Below are 26,789 nucleotides of genomic sequence, written 5' to 3' on the forward strand. Positions count from 1 at the left end.
CATACAAGATATCAAAAAAAAAAATAGTTTTGTTCAAAATAACATAATTATATTACGTTATTTCTCTAAAAAGGGAGGTGTAGTATGTTATATGCCAAATAGGCATATGCCCTCCGTATTGTAGTGTATACATTATGTCAAGTGGTCATATGCCTAAAGTTAATGTAGAGTATCACGCTCATAAACATAAAGACACTTTGTCCCAATGTTTACGTAACACAACACTCAAGAGCCGTAATACGATCAGTCCCTTATATGTGGACTGGCCTGCAGCGTGAGAACTGCAGTGTCGGCAATATATTCCAAGTGGTCAAATGAGCATTCCAATGTACATATATGCCTTCTGCATGTACATTTATACAAATATGCATACACCAATATACTTACATATAAATATAAGACATAGATATAAGCATTGCATGTTTCGGGTTAGCTGAACCCAACATGAAATTATAAGAATCATTCGGAATAAAGTAACACTGCGGAGCAGACGCTCCAAGAATTGAAGTTATCTTATTATCACATTATTACTATTATTATCACACTTATTACATTAGTATTGCTGGCCGCTTGATCTGAAATTTGAGTTTGGTTCTTGTTTTGGGTCTTTTGATGCACAGACCTACCGCCACAAAATAAATGAAGAATGGGCAGGGGGTGGGGGTATGGTACACGAGGGCGCGGGAAATAAAATAAAAGCTGTTATTTGTTTGATTTATGCCACAAAATATAAAATATTACAATAATATAATTACACATTTATTTGCTTATTTTAAATAGGTTGATTATAAATTATAAAAATTATGCAAACGCCGTCGGTTCTCGACTTTTTTGTTTATTATAACTAAAACAATGATGTATCTTAATATACAATATAAGAAAATATATATATATACTTAAATAAATATGCATAAATATAAATGGAATTGGTTTTACATATGTATATTTCAAATCAATTGTCAATCGCGATCTTTCCGACGGGAATCTGCAAAGCAAAAATTTAGATGCCGGTCGCACCTTGAATACTCTCATGGACAATACCCATAAATTTTATAATTCAATTATAAAGACAACATTAAGACAACAGTAATTTTGAAAACCCTCATGCAATATACGAATGTAATAAACTTTAATATTTATGTGATTTCAAAAGTAAATCGGAAAACTTTTGTGAAAGTGGAAAACGGAGCCTGGCTTAATAAATACATTTTCTCAAATTGATATGTTCTAGACGTATTCATTCATTTGATTAGTTTCCTGTATATATATATTCTGATCTCGATACTCATTCTTGGTCTCTGTATAAAGACCACTACCTTCAAAATATTGTTGACATAGCGTTTAAGCAGCGATTGACTAGTTTCCTCATTCATTAGAGCATTGAGTGCTGCCGCATGGAATGATCAAGTAAGAACATGTTATTGCAGCAAAAAGTACCGAAAACTATTAAAAATACCGTAAACGGCCACCCAGTCTGATACGTACAGCAATAGCTTTTCGGCAGTTTGGCAACGGAACAGTTAATGGTGTTATGACATTAAACTTTCCTAACTTTGCTACGAAGAGAGGGAGATAGCATGAGAGAAAAAACGCAAAAGTAGTCTTCATAGCCGTCTCAGACATAAGTCAATATTTGTGAAAAAGTAATATGTTCCAACACAAGCAGCCAGTCCGCAAAATGGGATCTAAATATATAGCAGTTTATAATATCTGCCGCAGCGATGCTCTTAGCTCAACTGGAACGCCTATATCTCTAGCTCTCACTGCATGCTTTTCCCATAAGTCTAATGTCATACGATATTAGCAAATTTAAGTGTCTTATAGCCATAAACAAAGCACGCAGGGCTGCATTGCAAATCTTTTTTGAAAGCATACTCATGCAGACACTGCAGTTTTTATAAAGAATTTCGTCAAAATCACCAAGTAGTGAAATAAACATTGAAAATCAGAACATTACAGGTAGTTAACTGTCAATATGAAAGACACAAAGGTGAGTTTTTACTTTTAATAGATGCTGCATTCCACAGTTACATCATGTCACCGGCTGCAATTGAACTTCGGCTGATGTGGTCGTTTGTGCTACTTTTTCTGTCGCTAATGAAAACGACCACCATCGAATCATTACAGCCATTCCCGGTTCTCAAGAATGACAACCTCCTGCGGGCCGCTCGCGGCGAAGTCGTCGACCGGGTTCCCGTCTGGGTAATGCGTCAGGCCGGTCGCTATCTTCCCGAATTCCAGGAGCTCCGTAAGCAGCACGACTTCTTCACCGTTTGCCGCACCCCAGAGCTGACCTGTGAGGTGACCATGCAGCCGTTGCGGCGCTTCGATCTGGATGCCTCCATTATATTCTCGGATATACTGGTTATTCCACAAGCCCTTGGCTTGACCGTGGAAATGCACGCCGGCGTGGGTCCGGTGCTGCCCCAGCCAATAAACACACCAGAGGACCTTAAGCTGTTGACTCCAGATGGCGCATTGTCCCGACTGACCTACGTGGGAGATGCCATCACTATGATGCGACACAAGTTGGAAGGCCGAGTGCCCCTCATTGGGTTTACTGGAGCACCCTGGACGCTTATGGGCTACATGATCGAAGGCGGCGGCAGCAAGACTATGTCCAAGGCCAAGGCTTGGCTTTCGGATCACCCGGAGGACACTAAACTGTTTCTCAACCTGCTTACGGACGCAATTGTGGACTACTTGGAGATGCAAGTAAAGGCTGGAGCTCAAATGCTGCAGGTCTTTGAGTCGTCTGCCGAGCATTTGACCAAGGAGCACTTCTTGCTATGGGCTGTGCCCTATTTGCGTAGGATACGCGATGAGCTTGTGGACCGGCTGACCAAGAAAGCAGTCCCATTGGTTCCAATTGTAAGTAATATCGACACAACTTTTAATACAATTCATCTGAGCTCTTCTACGCAGACGCTGTTCGCCAAGGGCGCTGGACACTCGCTGAAAGAGCAAAGCGAACTGGGCTACGATGTAATTGGACTGGACTGGACTGTAGATCCCATTGAGGCACGAGCCCTAGTGGGACCGAACATAACGCTGCAGGGAAATTTGGATCCACAGGACATGTACCGTGATGCCGACGAGCTGCGGGCCTTGACCACTGAAATGGTTCACAAATTTGGTAAATCGCGTTATATTGCCAATCTGGGTCATGGCATAACGCCTCAAACTCCCATCACTAGCATGGATGTACTGGTAGAGGCGGTCCACAAGGCATTGTAGGTGATTTTTATTAGCAATTATGCCTTTTTTTATCGAATGCAATAAAGACAAGTACGCCTTTGGGTTAGGGTTAGATCATTGGAATGGTATAATGTGGTTTTCTTGTTTCTGTTCCTGTACCAGTTTGTCGTATATCATGAGCGTGCTGCCGCAGCAGATTAGGAACGTTCCCCGGATAACTTCTGCAATATTAAAGTCATATTTAAATATGCTCAAACTCCCCAACTCTTCTGTTTACTCACTTTTTCCAGGCAACTTTTCCCCCAGCGCATAACCAGTTATTGCGGTAAAAGCAAAACTGAGAGAATTGGCGACTGGAACCGCAACTGTGATGCTGGCACTTTGCAATGTCCACACATACAAAGCACTACCGCACTGATGGAATCCAGTACCGCCAACGGGATCCAATTGTACGTACTTCCAGTAACAAATTTCTCCACTTGGAGCCCGTGTCTTTGACAGACTCGATGCCCTGACTGCCAAGGCGGATAAATGGGTTAGTCACACCCCAAAGCAGTCCCACCGCAAGCAATTGCACTGAACAAGACAAACAACGATTATAATTTAAACATTTAAATGTGTCAGTAATTTACCAGCAGTTTCTAGCATTTTGTATTGTTTACATGGAATCAGCTGTTGTTAAGAGTTGCTTTTTTTTCTCTAAGCAGCCCTGAGTATTTCTGTAGCCCTGGCAGAGATTTTGACATTTGCGACTCCCTGGCGTTTTGACAATTCTTTTACGTCAGCTTTCATTTCCGGATAGGTGGGTTTTAGGCAATTTTCTTCCAATTTAATCAAAAAACATCCGAATATACGCCAAAACAAATGCCGCTAAACGACCGACATTCAAATATGAACCTGCAAAGCTATCGGCGAAAATTAAAATGTTGCCAAATTCAAGATGTTTTGAGTGTAAATTGGGTATCTGAATATTGCCTTGTCTTGGCTTGATTGTTTATGAATAAATATTCTTCAATATTATTAAACCGCCTTCTCTAACATTTTAGGATATTGAATAGCAGTGCTGCGACCTAATCAGGAACAATGACTAAGACCAAGGGCGTGAAAATCAACAAATCGGCGATCAACGAAGTTGTGACCCGCGAGTGCACTATTCACTTGGCGAAGCGTGTCCACAACATTGGCTTCAAGAAGCGTGCCCCGCGTGCCATCAAGGAGATCCGCAAGTTTGCCGAACGGGAGATGGGAACCACTGACGTCAGGATCGACACCCGTCTCAACAAGCACATCTGGTCGAAGGGTATCCGGTAAGTGGTTCATTAATTGCAATGGGAGAACGCATTCTAAAACTTTGACTGGCTTTTAGATCCACTCCATTCCGCGTGCGTGTGCGTCTGGCGCGTCGTCGCAACGATGATGAGGATTCTCCCAACAAACTGTACACCTACGTGACCTATGTGCCGGTGTCCACATTCAAGAATTTGCAAACGGAGAACGTTGAGTCCAGCGACGACTAAGCAAAGTAATTGAAAGCCCAAAATACGGTTAATAAAAAGTAAATTTTTATTTAGAAAAAAAAAACGAAACGAGTGTTAACAAAATGTGACGAAACTGTGATTTCAAAGTGGAGTAATCTGCGGCAGCACCAAGTAGACGGAGTTGCTTGTGGCAACTGCTAAGAAGTGAAGTTGTTTGTGGGGAAGCTGCAACACCTCCAGCAACAGCACTTCAGGCAAAGCGCTGTCGCCAAGGATTATCTGGAATCCCGCTGCGCCTTGATGCTGGTAGATTGTCAGCGGCTGCTCGGGCAAGGCATTGGACACGCAGAGCAGCAGGTCCTCCGATTCAGGTAGATGCATGAAGCGCATTTCACGCGGCTGATGTGAATCTCGCAGCTCCAGAACTTTGTCCAGCTGAAAGTTGCTCATGTCCTCGTTGTTAAAGCTGTGAAACGATTTTGAAATATTTTAGTCAAGTTTTGAGTGCAGAATGTACCAAGACCTGCCTGTAAATCATAATGTCTGCTGCCGGCGACGACGTGAGAAAAGCCACATAGCTGCTCTGCATGCCCACGCCACGCCGGATCAGCGCCATTTGCTCTGCCTGTATGTCCAGCAGGTGACGGATTAAAGTGTGTTTTCGCTTTTCACTAACTTTCCAAAGTTCCACGGCCTTTGAAGTTAGCAGCAAAATCGGCGATTCGTTGGTGGCTGCCACGGCCAGCAGCTGTTTTGCATCCCACCTGTCCACAACGGACAGCCAGCTGGTGCCATTTTTATCGAGGCATTTGACGATTAGTTCGTTGACTCCCTGCACTGCCTGGCACTGAATCGTTCCTAGGCCAAACTCCAGTTTTTTGTTGGTCACCAATGAATCCTCGCTAATTATCCCAAAATGCGCATTGTTGTTCGACTGTAACAGTGTTGATAAGTCTGAAACAAAAAATTATGTTTGAGGCTGTATGTCGACTGGTGGCACACACTTTCTTTCCATGGTAGCGCTTCATGTTGATATACATAATTTATTCTTCATAATTTATTTATTTAATTGCGCCATTGGTCGATTCTTTTTAATTCCTTAGAGTCTTTTAGAAATTCTTTCTGTAGCTGCACATAATCAAAGAACTTAGAGACAATCGGAAGGAAAAAGTCATAGAGCTTCTTCAAGTATAGGGTATTTCAAAACAAAATTGATAACTCTGACGGAGAGTGAGGTTTGGGCCGACGAACACTTAAATAGAAGCAGCAAAAGAGCAACTGCAGTTGCACATCGACAGTTGATAGACTAGGAAGCCCTGAAAGTCGCCCTTTGTTAGAAAACAGCCAAAATTTCTTGGCGAAAATGTACAAGGCGCAATACCTTTGGCTCTTTGGCTTGGTCCTAATATCAGGATCGGCCACCGAGCGTACCACGCCCAAAATAAACTTCACTACGGTGGTTGGGTGAGCAGAGGCGCATGCCGATGGAATACCAACAAATTACTAATATCTCACTAACCCTTCACAGCTTAAAGACCACTCCTGCGATGCGCAGTTCCTCTGCTTCCTCTCTAGGTGGCTCACTGCCTATGGTTATAAATACATGGAACTTCACAGATGCCAATTTTTTGGCCTGGCGGATTCTGAATGTAACTCAGGGTGGTCTTCGCCAGACGCGTAATGCCGTAGTGGAGGGATGTACCAGGTGCGAGCAGCAACAGTGCGACCGAACTGTTGGCTATGGTGGTTCTCCCGATGAGTTGGGGGAGACAACGTTGGATGCAATGATCATGGATGGCAGCAGCATGGATGTGGGGTCTGTAGCAGGCCTGAGAGGCATCAAGGATGCCATTAGAGTGGCTCCGCATGTTCTGGAGCACACAAAGCACTCTATGCTGGTAGGTGATTTAGCCTCTCAACTCGCCCAGGCTATGGGATTTCGTTCCGAATCCCTGGTTACGCCTGAATCAAAGGCTATGTGGATGGAATGGACAGCGGCAAATTGTCAGCCAAATTTCTGGAGGAATGTTCATCCAGATCCATCCATCTCCTGCGGTCCGTACAAACCCAAAGCGACGCCGCTAACTCGCTGGAAGGAAGACCGTGCGCGCACCGAGTACTCGATTGGGCACCTGAATCATGACACCATTGGCATGATAGCCATTGATGCTGCAAATAACATCCATGCGGGGACCTCAAGCAATGGAGCTCGCCATAAGATCCCTGGACGAGTTGGAGATTCGCCAATACCCGGAGCTGGCGCGTATGCGGACAATGAGGTCGGCGCTGCCGTGGCTACCGGAGATGGCGATATTATGATGCGTTTCCTGCCCACTCTTTTGGCTGTGGAAGCCATGCGGGCGGGCAAGAAGCCGGCGGAGGCAGCAGAGGTAGGCATTCGACGGATCAGTAAGCATTACAAGGACTTCTCGGGAGCGGTCATTGCTGTCGATCGCTTGGGCCAATATGGGGCAGCCTGCTGTGGCATGACCGAGTTTCCATTTGTGGTCAGCAAACCCATCCAAGACAGATATTCCGTCGCGCCAGGAGAGTGTCAAGTGTATAACGGGCAAGGAGGCTGTGAATGTGGTTTTATTGTAATTGGACATTGAATTTTTTAACATGATCGGAACAACTATGCACTGCAGACGAACTAAATAAATATATTTATAGAAGATTGGATAGTCTTAGTACTCTTTTTTAGGAGATTGTTTAAAAAACAAGGTTTAATAAAAATAAACACTAAATTCATTTTTACATGGTAACTACACATTTGCTACATGAATTAGTTCCAAGTGTTGCATAGTGGTCGATTACTGTGCCGTATTTGGTGTTTCAAAGATTACGGTATTTTTAAAAAATACTCGTTTTTCTGTCTTGAAATCGGTTGACTGTCTTTTTTCGCTCTCTTTGAATCGGGTACTGAATCGGCAGCAACAATGAGACTCATTCCGATACAATTATGTTGCCCATTCCAGACACACTGTATAAATCGTGCTTCAAACTTTACTTTCAAAAAATTCCATTGCATTGTGTTATGGGCGGTTTTGGAGAGAGCCGATAGGTATCAGAGCTGGAGAAGAAAGAGACAGCGGCATCTATAGTGGATCCTGGGAAGCAGTGGCAGAGTTGCGTGGGAGAAAAGGAAACGGGGCGAGGAAGAAAAAAAGGAAGTTTCCGGTGGAGAATAGTGGAGGCCGCACGTGCCCTGAAAGAAAAAACGAAACAAAATTGGTGATCGTGGAGACGACGATCCCACCAAGATATCAGCGGCAGGCATCAACATCAGCGGAAGCGGCGGACATCGGCAGCAGCAGCCCGGTACTGGCCAGGCCGAAAACCTGGTGCGAGAACCGTCAGCGGAGCACCGGCACCAAGGAATCCAGCGGAACACCGACTGGAGACACGTTTGTGTCCCCACACACCACCAATTTTTTTATACCCGATACTCAAAATGAGTATTGGGGTATATTAGATTTGTGGTAAAAGTGGATGTGTGTAACGTCCAGAAGGAATCGTTTCCGACCCCATAAAGTATATATATTCTTGATCAGCATCAATAGCCGAGTCGATTGAGCCCTGTCTGTCTGTCCGTCTGTCCGTCCGTCCGTCCGTCCGTCCGTCCCCTTCAGCGCCTAGTGCTCAAAGACTATAAGAGCTAGAGCAACGATGTTTTGGATCCAGACGTCTGTGATATGTCACTGCTACAAAAATTATTTCAAAACTTCGCCCCGCCCACTTCCGCCCCCACAAAGGACGAAAATCTGTGGCATCCACATTTTTAAAGATACGATAAAACCAAAAACGCAGAATCGGTGAGGATGACCATATCTTCTACAGTGCAAAATCTGAACCAGATCGTATAATGATTTAAGCCAGAATCAAGAAAACAATTTCATTCTTTCTCGCTCTGTCTCTCTCTAACACACAGGTTTCATGGTCGGTTTTGTCAATTGCAAAATATGAGTTCAAAGATCTCAGAACCTATGAGAGCCAGAGCAACCAAATTTGGTATCCACACTCCTGTGATATCAAACCTTGACCGTTTCGTGTCCAAATTTCGCCACACCACCTTCCGCCCCCGCAAAGGACGAAAATCTGGGGCATCCACAAATCTCAGAGACTATTAAGGCTAGAGTAACCAAATTTGGTATCCGCACTTCTGTTAGATCTCACTATAAAACGTATATCTCAGAATTTCGCCCCACCCCCTTCCGCCCCCACAAAGGACGAAAATCTGTTGCATCCACAATATTGCACATTCGAGAAAACTAAAAACGCAGAATCATAGATAATGACCATATCTATCAGATTGCTGAATCTGGATCAGATCGGATCATTTTTGTAGCCAAAAGCAAGAAATCAATTTTCAGTGGCTACGCAGCGCCCGACGTCACGCTCAGACTGATTTTCTGTCTCTCTCGCACGCACTCTTTGTCGTGTGGTTCAATATTAGCGGCGTCTGCCGCAGGAGAGCCATACTGACTTAGTATCGGGTATAACTGTAGAGTTGCGGTGTCCGCAGCAACTCACAACGTTCCACCTCGTTTTGTTAGTATTTGTTTCCTTTTTTATAAACCTAGATTATTAATTAATAATGTTCAAGATAAATAAGAAAATATATTGGATATAAAATGAAAATTTGAAAAGAGTCATGAGTGAATAGAAAACGGTAGTTGGGTGGGACGAGAGCGAGAAGAAGAGCGGGACCCTGAATATGAAAAGGGAGCGAATTCAAAAGGTGGAGCTCATGGAAGGGTGGGACCCTGCTGGGGATAACAAAACCAACTATCCCCGCTGACGAAAGTGCCAACGAGGACAAGTCTGTCCTATAAATTAGATTTGTTTTTTTTTGTATTTATACCCGATACTCAAAATGAGTATTGGGGTATATTAGATTTGTGGTAAAAATGGATGTGTGTAACGTCCAGAAGGAATCGTTTCCGACCCCATAAATTATATATATTCTTGATCAGCATCAATAGCCGAGTCGATTGAGCCCTGTCTGTCCGTCCGTCCGTCTGTCCGTCCCCTTCAGCGCCTAGTGCTCAAAGACTATAAGAGCTAGAGCAACGATGTTTTGGATCCAGACTTCTGTGATATGTCACTGCTACAAAAATATTTCAAAACTTCGCCCCGTCCACTTCCGCCCCCACAAAGGACGAAAATCTGTGGCATCCACAATTTTAAAGATACGAGAAAACCAAAAATGCAGAACAGTAGAGAATGACCATATCTTTTAGACTGCAGAATTTGAATAAGATCGTATTATTATTATAGCCAGCATCAAGAAAACAATTTCAGTTTTTCTCGCCCTGTCTCTCTCTAACACACACGTAGCATAGCCGGCTTTGCTTGGAGTAAAACATTAGCGCCTAGATCTCAGAGACTATAAAAGCTAGAGCAACCAAATTTGGTATCCACACTCATAATATATCGGACCGAGACGAGTTTGTTTCAAAATTTCGCCACACCCCCTTCCGCCCCCGCAAAGGACGAAAATCTGGGGCATCCACAAATCTCAGAGACTATTAAGGCTAAAGTAACCAAATTTTGTATCCGCACTCCTGTTCGATCTTACTATAAAACGTGTACCTCAAAATTTCGCCCCACCCCCTTCCGCCCACACAAAGGACGAAAATCTGTTGCATCCACAATATTGCAGATTCGAGAAAACTAAAAACGCAGAATCATAGATAATGGCCATATCAATCAGATTGCTGAATCTGGATCAGATCAGATCATTTTTATAGCCAAAAGGAACAAATCAATTTGCACTGGCTACGCAGCTCATGCAAAATGAGTATTGGGGTATATTAGATTTGTGGTAAAAGTGGATGTGTGTAACGTCCAGAAGGAATCGTTTCCGACCCCATAAAGTATATATATTCTTGATCAGCATCAATAGCCGAGTCGATTGAGCCCTGTCTGTCCGTCCGTCCGTCTGTCCGTCCCCTTCAGCTCCTATTGCTCAAAGACTATAAGAGCTAGAGCAACGATGTTTTGGATCCAGACATCTGTGAAATGTCACTGCTACAAAAATATTTCAAAACTTTGCCCCGCCCACTTCCGCCCCCACAAAGGACGAAAATCTGTGGCATCCACATTTTTAAAGATACGATAAAACCAAAAATGCAGAATCGTAGAAGATGACTATATGTTCTAGAGTGTAAAATCTCAACCAGATCGTATAATTATTATAGCCAGAATCAAGAAAACAATTTCATTTTTTCTCGCTCTGTCTCTCTCTAACACACAGGTTTCATGGTCGGCTTTGCCAATTGCAAAATATGAGTTCAAGGATCTCAGAACCTATAAGAGCCAGAGCAACCAAATTTGGTATCCACACTCCTGTGATATCGGACCTTGACCATTTCGTGTCCAAATTTCGCCACACCCCCTTCCGCCCCCGCAAAGGACGAAAATCTGGGGCATCCACAAATCTCAGAGACTATTAAGGCTAGAGTAACCAAATTTGGTTTCCGTACTTCTGTTAGATCTCACTATAAAACGTATATCTCAGAATTTCGCCCCACCCCTTCCGCCCCCACAAAGGACGAAAATCTGTTGCATCCACAATATTGCACATTCGAGAAAACTAAAAACGCAGAATCATAGATAATGACTATATCTATCAGATTGCTGAATCTGGTTCAGATCGAATCATTTTTGTAGCCAAAAGCAAGAAATCAATTTTCAGTGGCTACGCAGCGCCCGACGTCACGCTCAGACTGATTTTCTGTCTCTCTCGCACGCACTCTTTGTCGTGTCGTTTAATATTAGCGGCCTCTGCCGCAGGAGAGCCATACTGACTTAGTATCGGGTATAACTGTAGAGTTGCGGTGTACGCAGCAACTCACAACGTTCCCCTCGTTTTGTTTTTGTTTTGTTTAATCCGTTCCCTGGCTTATCGGGTCGGAAACACCCCTGACTTCCCCGTGAGCTAGCTGGGAACGATAGGCCAGGGTGGCAAAGAGGCGGATCATAACAAAAGGCGCCCAATGGTAATAGAAGGGATCGATTTTAAACGCGAGTCTTAAAGACCCGGTGTAAAATGGAACCCTGGTAGAACGAAACTCAGCCGGTCCGCGAGCCGGGAATAAATCCTAGCCGTCGTAGCCGCTGAGAGGAGTAGAAGAGAGGAAAATGGACATGGTAGTTATGTATCGGAGGTAGAAGGGAAGGAAGTGTGTGTCCCGAGTTGTGGTCCAGGTATTACCAGGTGGTAGTAGCCTCGTTGTCCGACTCGTGGAGCTCGCTGTCTGGATCTGAAAAGAGGAAGAGGTGCCGGAGGATCTGTCGAGTCGTGGTCCGGGTTATGTCCAGAGGCATTAACGTCGTTGTCCTGTCCGATTCTGGGGGATCCACGGTGATCTGAGGAAGGAAACAGCAAAGGGAGTTGGCACTCAGAAAAAGTAAGCGAAGGTAAACAGCACGGGGAAAAGAAGGTGGTCCGCTCACCTGCAAAACAATTAATGCAGTTGTCTCTCGTCCCACCAAACAAATTAAAGGTGAATTTTTGTCTGAAGCAGTTTTGGAATTATATGTTTTTTTTGTTAGTGGTTTAGCAGACTATTGGAAAGCCGAAGCAAGAAAACCCAAAGGGAAATCATCTTTTTTTTGTTGAGGACTGACGATCCTGGCTAGCATTGTTTGGAAGCAATTTTAGAAGTAGGCATTAGGCAAGTCATCGTAAAAAGAGTTTTTGTTTGGGAGAGGAAGTATTTAGTTATTTAGTGTTGCATTTAATTAGGCGATTAATTGTAGATGCAGGTGTTTATTTATTTGATTGAATCAGTTTGGATATTTAGATTTATCAATTTATTGATTTAAATTAACCGATTTATGTATTTAAATTTATTTATTTGGTTATCTAAACATGGAATTAATTATTCGCTTATTTATTTATTGCACTATTTATTTATTTGTTTTCTCGTTACGATTGAAGGTATTGAGGATTAATTAGCCAGGACCTAGGTGTTTAGTGGAGTAGGGTAGTCAGATAATAAACAATCCAATTTATTTATCACCAAGATAGTTAAGTAGATAGGGAATAGACGAAGGAAAGGAGTACGTTAGGAAAATTGGTTGATGAGTGACCCGGAGATTTTTAAAGGGTCGGGAAAGACAAGGCGTAGCCCAGAGGCACAGCGCAGGTACCAGCCGTACAACATGCCGACGACTCGGTCCCAGGACGGTAAAGCCGGCAGTAGGCCGGAAGGGCCGTCGCAAGTGGCGGAAAACGTACATGCGGGGTTGTACCAGGAGGACCCAGAGGCCGGAGCGGTAGGAGGTCAACAGCGAACCCGTAAGGACCTGGTGTTACCGTCCGAGTTAATCTCAGCCGTGAACGCAGCCTTAGCCCAAGCACAGGAGACCTACCGAGCGTCGCTCGGGCAGCAAATGGAAGCGCTGAGATCGTCAATGCAAGCGGACATGCTAGAGTTCATGCGAGAGATCAACGCTGTGGTGGGTTCGTTAAAAGCGGAGCGAACGGCGAGTGATGCGAATGGAAGGAATCGGGGATCAAATGCAACCAGTCTGGGAGGAGGTCAACAGGAAGCACCCGCGAACCAGCAAGCACATCCAACGCACTTGTTCGTGGACAACCGAACATTGGAGGCCGATCAGAGGACCCAAGCCGATCAGAGACCCGTGGAGGAGTGGCTGTTCAACGGGATGGGCGCAGGAGCAAACCCTAACAGGAATCGACCGAGTTTCGGAGAGGCTAGACAGGAGCAAGTGCAGATACGAAGATGGGGACTTAGCTTCGACGGCGATCCAAAGGGGATGCCCGTGGCGGAATTCATATTCCGGGTGGAGCATCTACAGACGTCGTATCAGGTACCGTGGGCGGAGGTGTTGAAAGCCTTTCACACATTGGTCAGTGGCCACGCAAGGGATTGGTACTGGATGCATGTTCGGATGGTAGGAATACCGGACTGGCCGAATCTGAGATATGGTCTCCAGCAGCAGTTTCAAGTTCGTCGGACAGAGTTCGAGCGAGAGCAAGAGCTCAGGGAACGCCGACAACGCCACGGGGAGTCGGCGGACCACTACATCCAGGAGATGTTGGTGCTAAGGTCGAGATTGCTGAATCCGTTCTCAGATTATGATCTAATAAAGATCATAAAGATCAATATTAGGGATGCAATTTCGAGGGTGATTTATCCAATGCAGATACCAAATCTCCAGAAGCTGCGAGAATAGTGTGCGGACGCCGAGAAACTGCTGGCGACGCGATGGACAAGGAGCGGTCCAGACCATGGGGGTAGAAGGCGCAGGGAAGATCACAAAGTACATGAATTGGATGCGAACACTCACGACTCGGAGGAACAGACCGAGGCATTGGATGCTGTCCATAGGACGAGGGAATCCGGAGGCGATCGCGCCCAGATGGGGTGCTGGAATTGCGCTCAGCCGGGTCACACCTATTTTGAGTGTGAGTCGGCCGTGCGTAACCTGTTCTGCTAAAAGTGCGGGCTGGCCGGGGTCATCCTCCCTAAATGCCCTAAATGTCGGCCGGGAAACGCGAAAAGGATCACGACGCAATTGGAGGAGTCGAGTTCCACGTCGCCGCGAAGCAGCCAATAGATAGGACTTCCAATTCCTCCTCCCTAAATTAGATACCCCTAAGGAAAGAAGTAGCAATAAGAATATTTACACTACCATATATAAGGTTAACCAAGCGGTATAACTCAAGCCGATAAAGGAAAGACAGCGGCAGTACGAACAGGCCAGGAATCGGATAATGGGGGACGAACTCGATGAGAGTATCCGAACGGGAGCAGTCAGAGCACCGCGGGCTCGGGACAGGTTTCAGGGGCGTAAGAGGAGGCGGCTCCAGGTGTGTGCTGCAGTCCACTCGGCAATTCGTCAGGATGACAGGCCATTCGCACGAGTGAAGTTGTGCCCGAGGACGCTGATGGGACTACTGGATACAGGGGCATCGGTGAGCCTTCTGGGAAAGGTGGCGTGGAACTGATAGGAGAATTGGAGCTGAAACTTCAAGACATAAAGAAATTCTCAGTACAAATAGCGGGCAGGGGTCGATTTCTGGCGGAAGTTTGGTCTGGCTCCGCATATAGTAGGCCTAGAACGACACAAGGAATTAGCCGAAATTGATGCTGAGGTGCTGACTAGGAGTAGGCCAACGGAACCGCAAGAGTTGACGCACACGCAGCAGACACGTCTGGACCAGGTGAAGAACAACTTCAGGGCATTCGACACACATGGTTTGGGAAGAACGACGCTCGAAAGGCACGAAATTCAATTAATCGAGGGAAACGTACCCGTAAAGAAGCGATTCTACCCGGTGTCTCCCGCGGTGCAAGAGCTGTTGTTTGCCGAGGTGGACGAAATGTTGCGTCTCGGAGTCATCGAAACCAGCGAGATCCCGTGGAGCAACCGCGTGACGCTGGTACGGAAGCCGGGAAAAAACCGATTGTGTCTGGATGCGCGGAAACTAAACAAATTAACCGTAAAGGATGCTTACCCGCTGCAGAGCATCGAGTCAATTCTGAGCCGCGTAGAGGATACGGTGTACATCAGCAGCATCGATTTAAAGCACGCATTTTGGCAGATAGAGCTGGAGCCTGAAAGTCGGACGTACACAGCTTTCACGGTGCCGGGCAGACCACTCTATCAATTTAAATCGATGCCCTTCGGGTTGTGCAATGCAGCCCAACGGCTGTGTCGGTTGATGGATCGAGTAATTCCCCAACGACTCCGAAGCCATGTCTTTGTATACTTAGACGATCTACTAGTTATTTCCCGGACGTTTGAGGAGCATATACACCTGTTAGAGGAAGTGGCCAAGTGTCTCAAGGAGGCAAACCTCACAATTGGAAAAAAAAAATCGAAATTCGGCTATAAATATTTAAAGTATTTAGGGTACATCGTAGGCGACGGCGCACTTAGGACAGATCCGGAGAAAGTACAGGCGATCACCCAAATACCAATGCCAAGGAACGTGAGATAAATCCGGAGATTTTTGGGGACTCGGCACTCGGCACTCTCGGCTCCTCTGACAGACTGTCGGAAAGGAAAAGGGCAATTTAAGCTGACGGAGGAGGCGGGAAAATCGTTCGAGGAGCTCAAAAAAGCACTTACCAGCGCCCCCGTGCTACATCACCCAGACTTTAAGAAGCACTTCTTCATCCAGTGTGATGCGAGTCACGTGGTGATTGGAGCAGTTCTCTTCCAGAGGGATGATGAAGAAGCAGAGCACCCGATCGCATTCTTTTCGGCGAGGCTAAGAGGGGCACAGCTCAACTATAGCGTAGCAGAGAAGGAGTGTCTGGCGGCGGTAAGAGCCATAGAGAAGTTCCGTGCATACGTAGAACTGATGCCATTCACGGTGATAACAGATCACGCGAGTTTGCAGTGGCTCATGTGTTTCAAAGCACTGGATGGGAGGCTAGCCAGGTGGACGTTGGCTCTCCAGGCTTATGACTTCGAAATCGAGCACCGCAAAGGAAAGGAAAATATCGTCGCCGATATGCTGTCACGTCCCTTCGACGTTGACGCTATCGACTTCCTGGAGTTCGACACCACAGCCTTCGAGGATGAAGAATACCGAAGAAAAATCGAGTCGGTCCAGAGCGATGAGGATGAGTTCCCAGACCTGAAGGTGGAGGAAGGACTGCTGTTTAAGCGCACACAATTTGGCCGGCCGGAATTAGAGGAGTTTTCGTGGAAGCTATGGATCTCGGAAGCCCTGACGAGCACACTGATCCAACAGGCTCACGACAGCGATGTGGCAATGCATGGAGGAATCGCGAGGACACTGGGACGGCTGCGACAGTTCTATTATTGGCCCCGGATGACCGTGCAGGTGAAGGCATATGTGGCTGATTGTGACACCTGAAAAGAAACAAAACATTCAACACAGGTTCACCGTCCACTCATGGGGGCCGAAACCAGAACTGAGAGGCCGATTCAAAAACTGTACCTGGATTTCCTGGGTCCATATCCGAGGAATCGAAGTGGCAATGTAGTCATACTAATAGTCCTCGATCACATGTCCAGATATGTCTGGTTGAAGGCTTTGCCTAAGGCTAAGTCTTCGGCCGTGATCCGATTCTTGCACGCCGAGGTCTTCGCGCAGTTTGGCGTGCCTGAAATAGTGCATACCGATAATGGAAAGCAATTTGTGTCAGCTGAATTCTCTCAATTCCTGGATAGGAGAAGCATAACGCACCTGAAGTCGGGGAACTATGCACCGCAGGCGAACGCGGCCGAACGAGTGAACCAGACTGTACTGGCAGCAATAAGGACATACGCTAGTGAGGATCACACGCGCTGGGACGAGAAGCTGACGGAGATTCAGTGTGTGGCTAGGAACGCTATACACACGGGTATCGGGACGTCGCCATACTTTGTGTTGTTTGGGCAGCACATATTTACTAGCGGCCGAGATTATAAATTGGCACGCAGACTGGGCGCCCTAAATGATGCACAAATGTCCCCCTTGTCCGAGATGAGGTCCGAGGAAACTCTCATGAAGCCTACAACAGAGCGAAGAACAGGTAAAATCGAAAAGCTCGAGAAATTAGGTACTCACCGGGTCAGGAGATATATAAGCGGAATTTCGTGTTGAGCAAATTTAAAAACAACATCAACGCGAAGTTCAGCCCAAAATACGTCAAGTGCCGAGTGATCCGGAGTATGGGCAACAGTCTGTACGAGCTGGAGACGTTGCAAGGCTCACGTATTGGGGTGTTTCACGCAAAGGATCTGAAGCAGTAGCACAGGCATCTCAGTCGATGGAGCCAGAGACTCTCAATCTCTTAAGGGCCCCTTAATTGAAAAAGCCCGCCTGCTTGGCACTCCCGTTTCGGCGGAGTAATCCTGGAAACGGTAGTGTGGTGTTATGGGCGGTTTTGGAGAGAGCCGATAGGTATCAGGGCTGGAGAAGAAAGAGACAGCGGCATCTATAGTGGTTCCTGGGAAGCAGTGGCAGAGTTGCGTGGGAGAAAAGGAAACGGGGCGAGGAAGAAAAAAAATGAAGTTTCCGGTGTAGAATAGTGGAGGCCGCACGTGCCCTGAAAGAAAAAAGGAAACAAAATTGGTGATCGTGGAGACGACGATCCCACCAAGAAATCAGCGGATGCGGCGGACATCGGCAGCAGCAGCCCGGTACTGGCCAGGCCGAAAACCTGGTGCGAGAATCGTCACACACTTTCATCCACCCACATCACACAGGTGGACAGAGTTGAGCGTTTTCAAGTGCGGTTGTTTTGAATCACAGGCTCCTGATTTTCCGTTTTTAGCATCCGCGCTGCGCGTGTTACCTGGAAGAAAAGCTTTTGAGAGCAGGTTGCTGTCGCACCGGTACGTACTGCGTATAAAAACCGGCCCCACCGGCATCCCGCTCTGTTGCAGGGGCACAATCAGTGCGCTCCAGGCAGCAGGGGAAGGGGGGTGAACCCTTGTTTTTGGCGCCTTCCACTTCCACTTTCCACATTGTTGGTGGAGGGAAAAAAGGAATTTTCACTCAACTTTTCTTCTTTCTTCTTCTTTTCGTCCGGAGCTTCACACACAGCAGCTGATCGCGCCGCCAGACAGGTGATCGCGTAGAGTTGCCACACGGACGGTGTTGCCAGACAGCCCCGATCGACCCAGGGCTGCCAGAGTGTTGGAGAGAGCTGGAGTTGCGCGCCAACGGAGGGAGATTTTAATTTCGAAATTCAAATTCTAAAGTAAACAATAGGAATGGAGGAGGATGAAAAGCTCGCCTTCAGGAAGGGTAGCATGCTCGCCCGATCGCCGGCACCCGAGCCATCTCCATCTCCAGCAGCAGCGGCGCAGAGTCGGGACCTTGACTCTAGGGAGACCCCCAAGAGGGTTCGGGACCCAGCCAGCCCGGGAAGTTCCCAGAGGCAAACGCCGCCCAAGAAGAGCAAGGCCCACCAGGAGGCTACCTGCCTTGAGAACCTCTCGGAGCTGGGAAAAATCCTTGATGAGGTTCAGACCAGGATGATTAACAAAAATACGCGCCACATCAACATGGCTACCAGAGCACTGTTCGTGCGCATGAAGGAGCTGCACTCGAACATCATCGAATCGAGCCAAGAGGCTGCAGCGGGTAGAAGCGCGCTGCAGGAAGGCTCCGACGCCCAAGGCCTGCGCCCGAAATACTCACAGAGCACGCGGAGGGCAGACAAGGAGCAGCAGACAACGACCGTCTGGAGGAAAGATGCCGCAGCGCAAACCGAACCGTGGCGTAAACTTAGCCAGCCATCCGTGGCCGAAGGTCCAATGGGGGAGCCGGGAACCCCACCTACGCGCCCAAGGCAGCAAAAAGGAGCTATCGCAACCAAGAGGACCCTTAAAAAGGCCCCGTTGCGGCCACACGGAGACGTGGCGACGACCAGCGCCATGAGGCAGCCCAAGAGCCCCGGAATCCCGGACAGCGAATGGAGCGTGGTGGCCAAGAGGCCGAGAGCAGCACGCCGCGCTCGCCCAGACGCGGTCATAGTTCAGGCCCCCGGGAAGTCGTACAGCGAGGTTCTGGCAATGGTCACCAGACGACACGACAACCAGCTTTCCGACCTGGGAAGCTGCGTCTCCAAGATACGCCGCATCATAAACGGCAACCTTCTGCTGGAGGTGGCAAAAGACAGCGTGGAGAGTGCTGAGGGTATGAAAGCCAGCATCGCACGCGTCCTCGGCGATGGAGCGTCTGTGCGCGCAATGACGGAAGACTCGAAGGTGGTCATATTGGAGATACGGGACATCGACTCCCTCGCGACGGAGCAGGAGATTCTGTGCCGCTCTAACTCGCCAATTCAAAATTGACGAGGCTCGAGTAAGAGTCCGCAGTCTGCGCCGCGGATACGCGGAGTCCCAGCTGGCGGTGGTCAGCTTGCCCTTCTCCCTGGGCCAAGCGGTCCTGAAAGGCGGCAAGGTGAGGATCGGCTGGACCATATGTAGGATCCGGGAAAGAGATGGACTCCCAAGGTGCTACCGATGCCTGGAACCCGGGCATATCGCACGGAACTGCAAGAGTACAGTGGACAGGAGTGGCTGCTGCATCAAATGCGGGGAGAAAGGGCACAAAGTTGCCGAATGCAAAAAATAGCCTGCGTGCTTCATCTGCTCAGCAGCTGGAAAGAAGGAGGTCACGCACCAGGCAGGCACTAAAAACTGCCCAGCCACGCGAAGCGGGGTCGGCAAAACCAGGACGACATGCAGTTGATTCAACTCAACCTGAATCACTGCAGGGCCGCACAGGATCTCCTGACGCAGACGGTGCGCGAGCTTGGCTCTGAGGTGGCACTCCTCAGCGAACCACATAAGGTGGGCAGCAGCAGCGATTGGGCCACGGACCTTACTGGCAAAGCGGCCCTGTGGCTCTGTGACGTCGCCGCGCCACAATTGCGCGACAGCAAGTCGGCAGACGGGTTCGTCCGAGGGTATGTAGGCGGCATATGGTTCTACAGCTGCTACCTGGCACCCAGCCTCTCACTGGAGACTTTCAGCCGCATTATGGACGAGCTGAGCTGCGATCTGCGAGGACGGAACAACGTCGTAGTCGGTGGCGACTTCAACGCCTGGGCCCTGGAATGGGGGTCCTCCCGTACAAACGCCAGAGGCCGCACGGTGTTGGAGGCTTTTGCCTCTCTGGAAGTCGTCCTTCTGAACGAAGGGTCCCAACAAACTTTCAGCAGGGCAGGTGTAGGGTCGATCATCGATCTCACCTATGCCAGCAGCACGCGGGCCCGGCACGCCCGATGGAGGATCAGCGACGTATATACTGCCAGCGACCACGAGGCCATACTATGCACCCTGGGCACCCTTGCCCGATCGAGAGGTACCCCGTTACGGCATGGGAAGGCGTACCGCCAGGACACGCTGAGGGCCCAAGCCTTCGCAAGCGCCCTTGAGAGCTACTCTGCAAACGATGCAGACGGAGCCAACGATAGCGCCTGCGACCAGAGCATGCTACCGAGAGGGACGTTCCGGAAGAACAAGGATCCAGTTTTCTGGTGGAGCGAAGCGATTGCGGTTCTCCGTAGAACCTGCGACCGGGCCAGAAGGCTGCTCCAGCGAGCCAGAGGCACACCGCGCTTGGCCCGATGCAGCGAGACCTACAAAGCGGCGAGGAAGGATCTGAAGACCGCCATAAGGAACAGCAAGAGGGAATGCTTCCTTAAGCTGTGTGATGCCGCCGAAGAGGACCCCTGGGGAGGCGCGTACAGGATGGTGGTGAAGAGGCAGAACGCGGGCAGTAAAGCTCCAACAGATCCAGATGCACTGGAGGGAATAGTCAGGGCACTGTTTCCTCGAGGACGGCAGATCCCTAGCTCCCTGCGGTTCGAGCATAGCCCGAGCGACATCTGCGAGGTTACGGAAGCCGAGGTGTTGCAGGCAGGCAGAAACCTGATACCTAGGAAGGCTCCGGGTCCGGATGCGATCCCCAACAGCGCGTTGAAGCTGGCACTTCTTCTACTCGCGAGGGAAGTTGCGGGCCTTTTCAACAAATGCCTCCAGGAGGGGACGTTCCCCGAGAGGTGGACAAGGCAACGGCTGCTACTATTAACCAAGCCGCCAGGGGTGGCCTCTTCCAACAGGCTCATCTGCCTTCTGGACTCCATGGGAAAAGTCTTCGAAAGGGTGATCGGTGCGAGGCTGAGCGCAGCCATCGAAGCAGCAGGCGGTCTCTCCCAGAACCAATACGGGTTCAGGAAAGGGAGGTCGACGCTGGACGCCATCTTGAGGGTCGTACTAACGGCGGAGGAAGCCATTGCTGGGACTAGGTGGAGAGGCGGTCTGGTGGTGACTCTGGACATAAGGAACGCCTTCAACTCGGCCGACTGGACCCGGACGCTTTAGGCACTGAGGTCCTTCAACATCCCGGGCTACCTACTGAATATAGCGCGCAGCTATTTCAGCAATAGGGTGCTGACAATGGACACATGTCAGGGCTCTAGGGCATACGAAGTCTCAGCCGGAGTCCCGCAGGGCTCCGTTTTGGGACCTCTGCTCTGGAACGCCATGTACGACGGGGTCCTACGGCTCCCGATGCCAGCCAACACTAACCTGGTGGGTTTCGCTGACGACGTCGCAATAGTGGCGGTAGCGAAGGAACTTGCCGCAGTGGAGGAGCTTGCCAACGTCGCCATACAAGCCGTCGAGGCGTGGCTAGCCGCCGCGGGGCTGGAGCTGGCGGCCAAAAAACGGAGGCGGTCCTGATATCCAGCCGTAAAGTGGTCGAGACCGCCAGAGTGCAGGTTGGTGGGACCGCGATCGAATCGCAGAGGTCCACCAAGTACCTTGGAGTCCTCATCGACACGCGCCTGTCCTTCAAAGAGCATCTGGAATACGTCCACACGAAGGCCGGTGGGACCGCGGGAGCGCTATCCAGGATGCTGCTAAACACCAGAGGGCCAAAGCAGGCAACGAGGAAACTGCTGACGAGCGTCGTGACGTCGCAGATGCTCTACGCCGCACCGGTGTGGGCAAAAGCCGCGAAGGTGAGGAGCTACATGCGAGGAGTGGAGGCAACGTACAGACTGTGCGCCATTAGGATCGCGTGCTCGTTCCGGACCATCTCAGACGAAGCCGCGTTAGTCATTGCCGGGCAAGTTCCGCTCAGGGAGCTGATAAGGGAGAGGAAGGAGATCCCATGCCATGACGGACAGTGCAGCCGAGGTACGCTCCAAAGCAGAAATTAAGGACGCCGCCAGAAGGACCAGCATAGACAGATGGCAGACTCGATGGGACCACTCACCCAAAGGCCGATGGACCCACACCCTCATCCCAAGCATAGCATGCTGGGTTGAAAGGAAGCACGGCCAGGTGGATTTCTACCTTACCCAGGCACTGAGCGGACATGGCTGCTTCCGCGGCTACCTCAAGCGCTTCGGCCACGAGACAGAGGACTGGTGCCCCGAGTTTGGCACAGGCATAGAGGAGGACGCTCGCCACGTCCTCTTCGACTGCCACAGGTTTGACCTCGAGCGTCAGACATTGGAGACAGCAGCAGGGTCTAGGGTCAGCACCGAGACTCTGGTGCCGCTGATGCTGGCAGACCCGAAGGTGTGGGAAGCGGCCGCGGAGTTCGCCTCTAGCGTGATGCGAACGCTTAGGTCCTTGGAGAGAAGGCGGAAGGAGCAGACGGAGTAGGTTTCCACGCCACTGCGAAGCAATGCTTTGCGACAGTACCCCAGTCCGCGGGGCCCTAGTCCCAACATACTCTTGTCCGTTAAATTTAGTTAAATATAAATTGTATAGTATATATTATAGAGCAAATAAATAAGTATATGAATATAAAAAAAAAAAAAAACCCACATCACACACAACCCACGCATGTATACCCTCATTCATAACACATCACATAGCATCACCACATTTCACACATCTACATCCGTCCGACCCACAATTAAACAAAATATCACGATCATACAAAAAAACACCACGATTAAACGTAAACATCAGCAAGCATCAGGAAGCAACAACCTCTATCAAAGGGGGCTGCCAATTCGGCCGAAATAGGGTTTATTTTTTTTGTTAGTATTTTTGTGTTAGTATTTGTTTCCTTTATATAAACCTAGATAATTAATTAATAATGTTCAAGATAAATAAGAAAATATAATGGATATAAAATGAAAATTTGAAAAGAGTCATAAGTGAATAGAAAACGGTAGTTGGGTGGGACGAGAGCGAGAAGAAGAGCGGGACCCTAAATATGAAAAGGGAGCGAATTCAAAAGGTGGCGCTCATGGAAGGGTGGGACCCTGCTAGGGATAACGAAACCAACTATCCCCGCTGACGAAAGTGCTAACGAGGACAAGTCTGTCCTATAAATTAGATTTGTTCTTTTTTGTATGTTATTTTTGTTTTTGTTTTGTTCAATCCGTCCCCTGGCTTATCGGGTCGGAAACACCCCTGACTTCCCGTGAGCTAGCTGGGAACGATAGGCCACGGTGGAAAAGAGGCGGATCATAACAATTGCCAGTGCATTGCCTCAGGTATATTTCTGAGGGTCAGACGGTATATTTGATCGATAAGCCCGCGGTTACACTGGTCTGCATGCAGTTAGGGGTTTTTTTTTGGTATTCTTACGCGCTGTGGTCACATATTCCGCCAAATCGGCGTCTGCATACAGAAGAAGAAAAAAGTGCAAAAAAGCGGCGTCGAGCAGGTTTTATTTCTAATATCCAAATATTTAAAAGCCTTAAAAATTAATAAAAACGCGCAATCAGCTGGCCGCAAGTCGTTGACTAAAATGGCTATACAACTTGATAAAATTCTGGCAGACATTGCCAAGGAGAAAGCGTTACATCCAAACAATGGCGGAGCGACCAAACAGGAGCAAGAAGACGCTTGGGGCAGGATTGGGCGGCTCAACAAGCTTTCTGTGCACGAGTCGCGCTCCATTTTTATTGTGCTGCAGAAGAAGTACGAGCAGGAGAAGATCAAGGGAAATTCGACGTGGAAGCTGTTCAATGTGATGCACCAAATACATCAGGAACCCAAAGCGGTCGAGAAAGAAGAAGAGTGAGTTAGAGGAATGCTGAAAATGGCGGGTTAGGTAATATTTCGTTTTGCATTTAGTGACCAAATGCCCATGGACGATGTGGAGGAGTATGAGATGCTGGAAGGGCAGGAGCAAGAGGAGGAGGACGAATCTTCCGCTCATCTTCCGACCAACTCTACTGGCTCTGCTTCTTCAGATGGGGAAAGCCCAGGCAAATCGCATAGCACCGGCTCGCCGAAGAAGGATGAAAAGGTGTACTCCAAGACCATAATTGACACACCGCGTCCGGCTTTCGAAGAGAAAAAGTTGCTCAACACAATGGCCAATAACACTCCAAGGGCCACGACAAACAATCCCGTTTCTATGGCCGCCGCAGTTTTGCAGAAAAAGGGAATTACCGTGAAGAAGACTCCCAGTTCGACTGGAGCTGCACTGAAATCGACGCCGACCCAGCCACAGAGTAACAGCAACAGAGCAACGTCATCGTCGCGCACCACAATCCAGTTGCCAGACTCTTTGAAGCGAAAGCTGTCGGAGGAGTATTCAGGATTATCGCAGAAGAAGGTGGCGAAGACCCAGAGCCCAAAACAGACTGCTAACACGGTGGCTGCTGCTTTAGCCGCTGCTAGCGTCCCCGACCCCACAGTCACTTCAAACGTCGTCCACACAACCACTGCTCAGCTTATGCAGGTAAAGAAGGAACGGGAAAACAGCCACTCGCCACCACCCGGCATCAACATCATCACCGTACCGGCGTCACAACAGATCAACGGCGCTGGCCCAACATCCTCGACAGCTGCCACCGTTGCCTCCACTTCAGTGGCCTCCACCAACGGCTACTCGCCACACATCGAAGAACTGGACTTCAAGAATGACATTATCTTTGATTCAAAACTAAACACAAACTCCTCCAACGCCCCAGAAATGATCAACTTGGGTAACTTTGACCAGTCGCTGCCGCCGACATTTTTCAAGAATTTGTGCAACTCTTCGCGCCACGAGGCCCTTGGATTATATGTTGCCAATGTGATGAACCGAATCTCGACACGTGCCGCCGCCAAACTAGAGTTGGGTATCTTGCGCACCATTCTCGATGTTCAGAGTGACGAGCTGGACCAGTAGTTTCAGATAATATGAGTAATATATGACCTATTTAAGTCAACTTACTTATTAGAAGTACTAGAAGGTATTAATGTAGAGCGAATTCCCTACTTCCGCATAATTTATATTTCTATTTGGAGCCTGCGTTGAGGTGATGCGTGAAATCACTTCTACAAGGGCATTTCCATTCATTACCCTCGATATTGAGTTGGAAATTGGTTTCATCCTTCAAAGTGGCTTCAATTGGATATTTTAAAATAATTTAAAACTTATATTTACCCGCAGTACGATTTTATGACCCCATGTTCCACTTCATTTTCAAATAAGTTTATACTCTAATAAAAATACATATGGGACTCACTTGAAATGATCTTGTGCCTGAAGATGTGCATTTCAGGTTGCCACGAGTAGTAGTCCACCTGGTCCGGACCTTGCCGTATGGCCAGAAAATTTGTATGACCGTGATATTTTGTTTAATTGTGGGTCGGACGGGTATAGATGTGTGAAATGTGGTGATGTTATGTGATGTGTTATGAATGAGGGTATACATGTAGGAAACGAAGGAAAGAGAGAGACACGAAGCGGTCGTGTTTTCGTCGTGTCGTCGGGATAGAGCAGTAATCGGCTCTGAGAGAGCCGATAGCAAGAGAGAGAGATGAGTCAGTTGTCAGTTCAGCCACGCATCAGACGTACACGCATATAATTAGTCACAAACATACTTGTAAAACTTGGAGCTGTTATAATTTTAAGTCCAATATACTTATCAAATAAATGTTACTCGTTGCCATCAAGCAACTTAAACTACTACAAATTGGGGGCTCGTCCGAAAATAAGCCCAAGACAACAACATTTGCAAGTGAGATTTGTGCGTGTATTTGGAAATTTTGGCGAACACACCGAGACTGGTGACACAAGAGATCGGTCGCGGTGCGAAATTGAATTGCAGTCTGGCTTATAAGTGCGAGAGAGACACATGTCGAAGAAGGCGCATTAGTGTGAGAAGACATTCAAGAGAGCTGGAGCGACAAAACTACGGCAGACGGCAGCAAACACAGCAAGAATCAAAACCTTCGTTGTTGTTGTTGTGCATTGCGTCTGAGAGGCTAGAGCTACAAGGAGACAAGCGGCACAGAGACGACAATCTGAGCGCGTTCGTTCCAAAGAGAGCAGAAGCGACAAAACGACGGCAGACGGCAGCAAACACAGCAAGAATCAAAACCTTCGTTGTTGTTGTTGTGCATTGCGTCTGAGAGGCTAGAGCTACAAGGAGACAAGCGGCACAGAGACGACAATCTGAGCGCGTTCGTTCCAAAGAGAGCAGAACCGACAAAACGACGGCAGACGGCAGCAAACACAGCAAGAATCAAAACCTTCGTTGTTGTTGTTGTGCATTGCGTCTGAGAGGCTAGAGCTACAAGGAGACAAGCGGCACAGAGACGACAATCTGAGTGCGTTCGTTCCAAAGGAAGCAGAAGCGACAAAACGACGGCAGCAAACAGCAAGAATCAAAGAACATTGATTGTTGT

General features: G+C 48.3%; 5 protein-coding genes and 2 pseudogenes across 5 annotated transcripts; 4 read left to right on the forward strand and 3 right to left on the reverse strand.

Annotated features, from left to right (window-relative positions):
• The first annotated feature begins 1,836 nt into the window (after positions 1–1,836).
• On the forward strand, positions 1,837–3,326 carry LOC108158806 (uroporphyrinogen decarboxylase). Its single transcript, XM_017291493.2, has 3 exons — positions 1,837–1,990; positions 2,128–2,871; positions 2,926–3,326. Exons 1-3 carry the CDS (start codon positions 1,976–1,978, stop codon positions 3,235–3,237), a joined length of 1,071 nt encoding a protein of 356 aa, XP_017146982.2. The 5' UTR covers positions 1,837–1,975; the 3' UTR covers positions 3,238–3,326.
• On the reverse strand, positions 3,262–4,245 carry LOC117194012 (annotated as a pseudogene).
• On the forward strand, positions 4,245–4,768 carry LOC117194014 (60S ribosomal protein L31-like). The gene is made up of 2 exons (XM_033398646.1): positions 4,245–4,505; positions 4,565–4,768. The coding sequence occupies exons 1-2, from the start codon at positions 4,282–4,284 to the stop codon at positions 4,713–4,715; spliced, it is 375 nt and encodes a 124-aa protein (XP_033254537.1). The 5' UTR covers positions 4,245–4,281; the 3' UTR covers positions 4,716–4,768.
• LOC117194011 lies at positions 4,739–25,744 on the reverse strand. Its single transcript, XM_033398645.1, has 3 exons — positions 25,625–25,744; positions 5,204–5,630; positions 4,739–5,142 (listed from the first exon to the last, which is right to left on the reverse strand). Exons 1-3 carry the CDS (start codon positions 25,653–25,655, stop codon positions 4,818–4,820), a joined length of 783 nt encoding a protein of 260 aa, XP_033254536.1. The 5' UTR covers positions 25,656–25,744; the 3' UTR covers positions 4,739–4,817.
• On the forward strand, positions 5,910–7,353 carry LOC117194008 (annotated as a pseudogene).
• LOC117185900 lies at positions 11,606–15,691 on the reverse strand. The gene is made up of 4 exons (XM_033398647.1): positions 15,593–15,691; positions 15,172–15,513; positions 12,138–12,199; positions 11,606–12,050 (listed from the first exon to the last, which is right to left on the reverse strand). The coding sequence occupies exons 2-4, from the start codon at positions 15,231–15,233 to the stop codon at positions 11,836–11,838; spliced, it is 339 nt and encodes a 112-aa protein (XP_033254538.1). The 5' UTR covers positions 15,234–15,513; positions 15,593–15,691; the 3' UTR covers positions 11,606–11,835.
• LOC117194007 lies at positions 23,738–25,328 on the forward strand. Its single transcript, XM_033398642.1, has 2 exons — positions 23,738–24,182; positions 24,240–25,328. The coding sequence occupies exons 1-2, from the start codon at positions 23,911–23,913 to the stop codon at positions 25,282–25,284; spliced, it is 1,317 nt and encodes a 438-aa protein (XP_033254533.1). The 5' UTR covers positions 23,738–23,910; the 3' UTR covers positions 25,285–25,328.
• Positions 25,745–26,789: the final 1,045 nt, after the last annotated feature.

This window comes from Drosophila miranda (genome assembly GCF_003369915.1).
Source record: "Drosophila miranda strain MSH22 chromosome Y unlocalized genomic scaffold, D.miranda_PacBio2.1 Contig_Y2_pilon, whole genome shotgun sequence".
NCBI lineage: Eukaryota > Metazoa > Arthropoda > Insecta > Diptera > Drosophilidae > Drosophila > Drosophila miranda.

Excerpts from the sequence above, each read along its gene's own strand:
- LOC108158806 (XM_017291493.2), top strand. Across the intron at positions 2,872-2,925 it reads CAGTCCCATTGGTTCCAATT|ACGCTGTTCGCCAAGGGCGC; the intron begins GTAAGTAATATC and ends TCTTCTACGCAG.
- LOC117194014 (XM_033398646.1), top strand. The coding sequence starts at position 4,282 with ATGACTAAGACCAAGGGCGTGAAAATCAACAAATCGGCGATCAACGAA. Across the intron at positions 4,506-4,564 it reads ATCTGGTCGAAGGGTATCCG|ATCCACTCCATTCCGCGTGC; the intron begins GTAAGTGGTTCA and ends ACTGGCTTTTAG.
- LOC117185900 (XM_033398647.1), bottom strand. The coding sequence starts at position 15,233 with ATGCTGCTGATGTACACCGTATCCTCTACGCGGCTCAGAATTGACTCG. Across the intron at positions 12,200-15,171 it reads GACTCGATGCTCTGCAGCGG|ACAAAAATTCACCTTTAATT; the intron begins GTAAGCATCCTT and ends AAACTGCTTCAG. Across the intron at positions 12,051-12,137 it reads CTGCATTAATTGTTTTGCAG|ATCACCGTGGATCCCCCAGA; the intron begins GTGAGCGGACCA and ends TTCCTTCCTCAG.
- LOC117194007 (XM_033398642.1), top strand. The coding sequence starts at position 23,911 with ATGGCTATACAACTTGATAAAATTCTGGCAGACATTGCCAAGGAGAAA. Across the intron at positions 24,183-24,239 it reads GCGGTCGAGAAAGAAGAAGA|TGACCAAATGCCCATGGACG; the intron begins GTGAGTTAGAGG and ends TTTTGCATTTAG.
- LOC117194011 (XM_033398645.1), bottom strand. The coding sequence starts at position 25,655 with ATGCACATCTTCAGGCACAAGATCATTTCAA. Across the intron at positions 5,631-25,624 it reads CAGGCACAAGATCATTTCAA|ACTTATCAACACTGTTACAG; the intron begins GTGAGTCCCATA and ends TTTTTGTTTCAG. Across the intron at positions 5,143-5,203 it reads GCAGACATTATGATTTACAG|CTTTAACAACGAGGACATGA; the intron begins GCAGGTCTTGGT and ends ATCGTTTCACAG.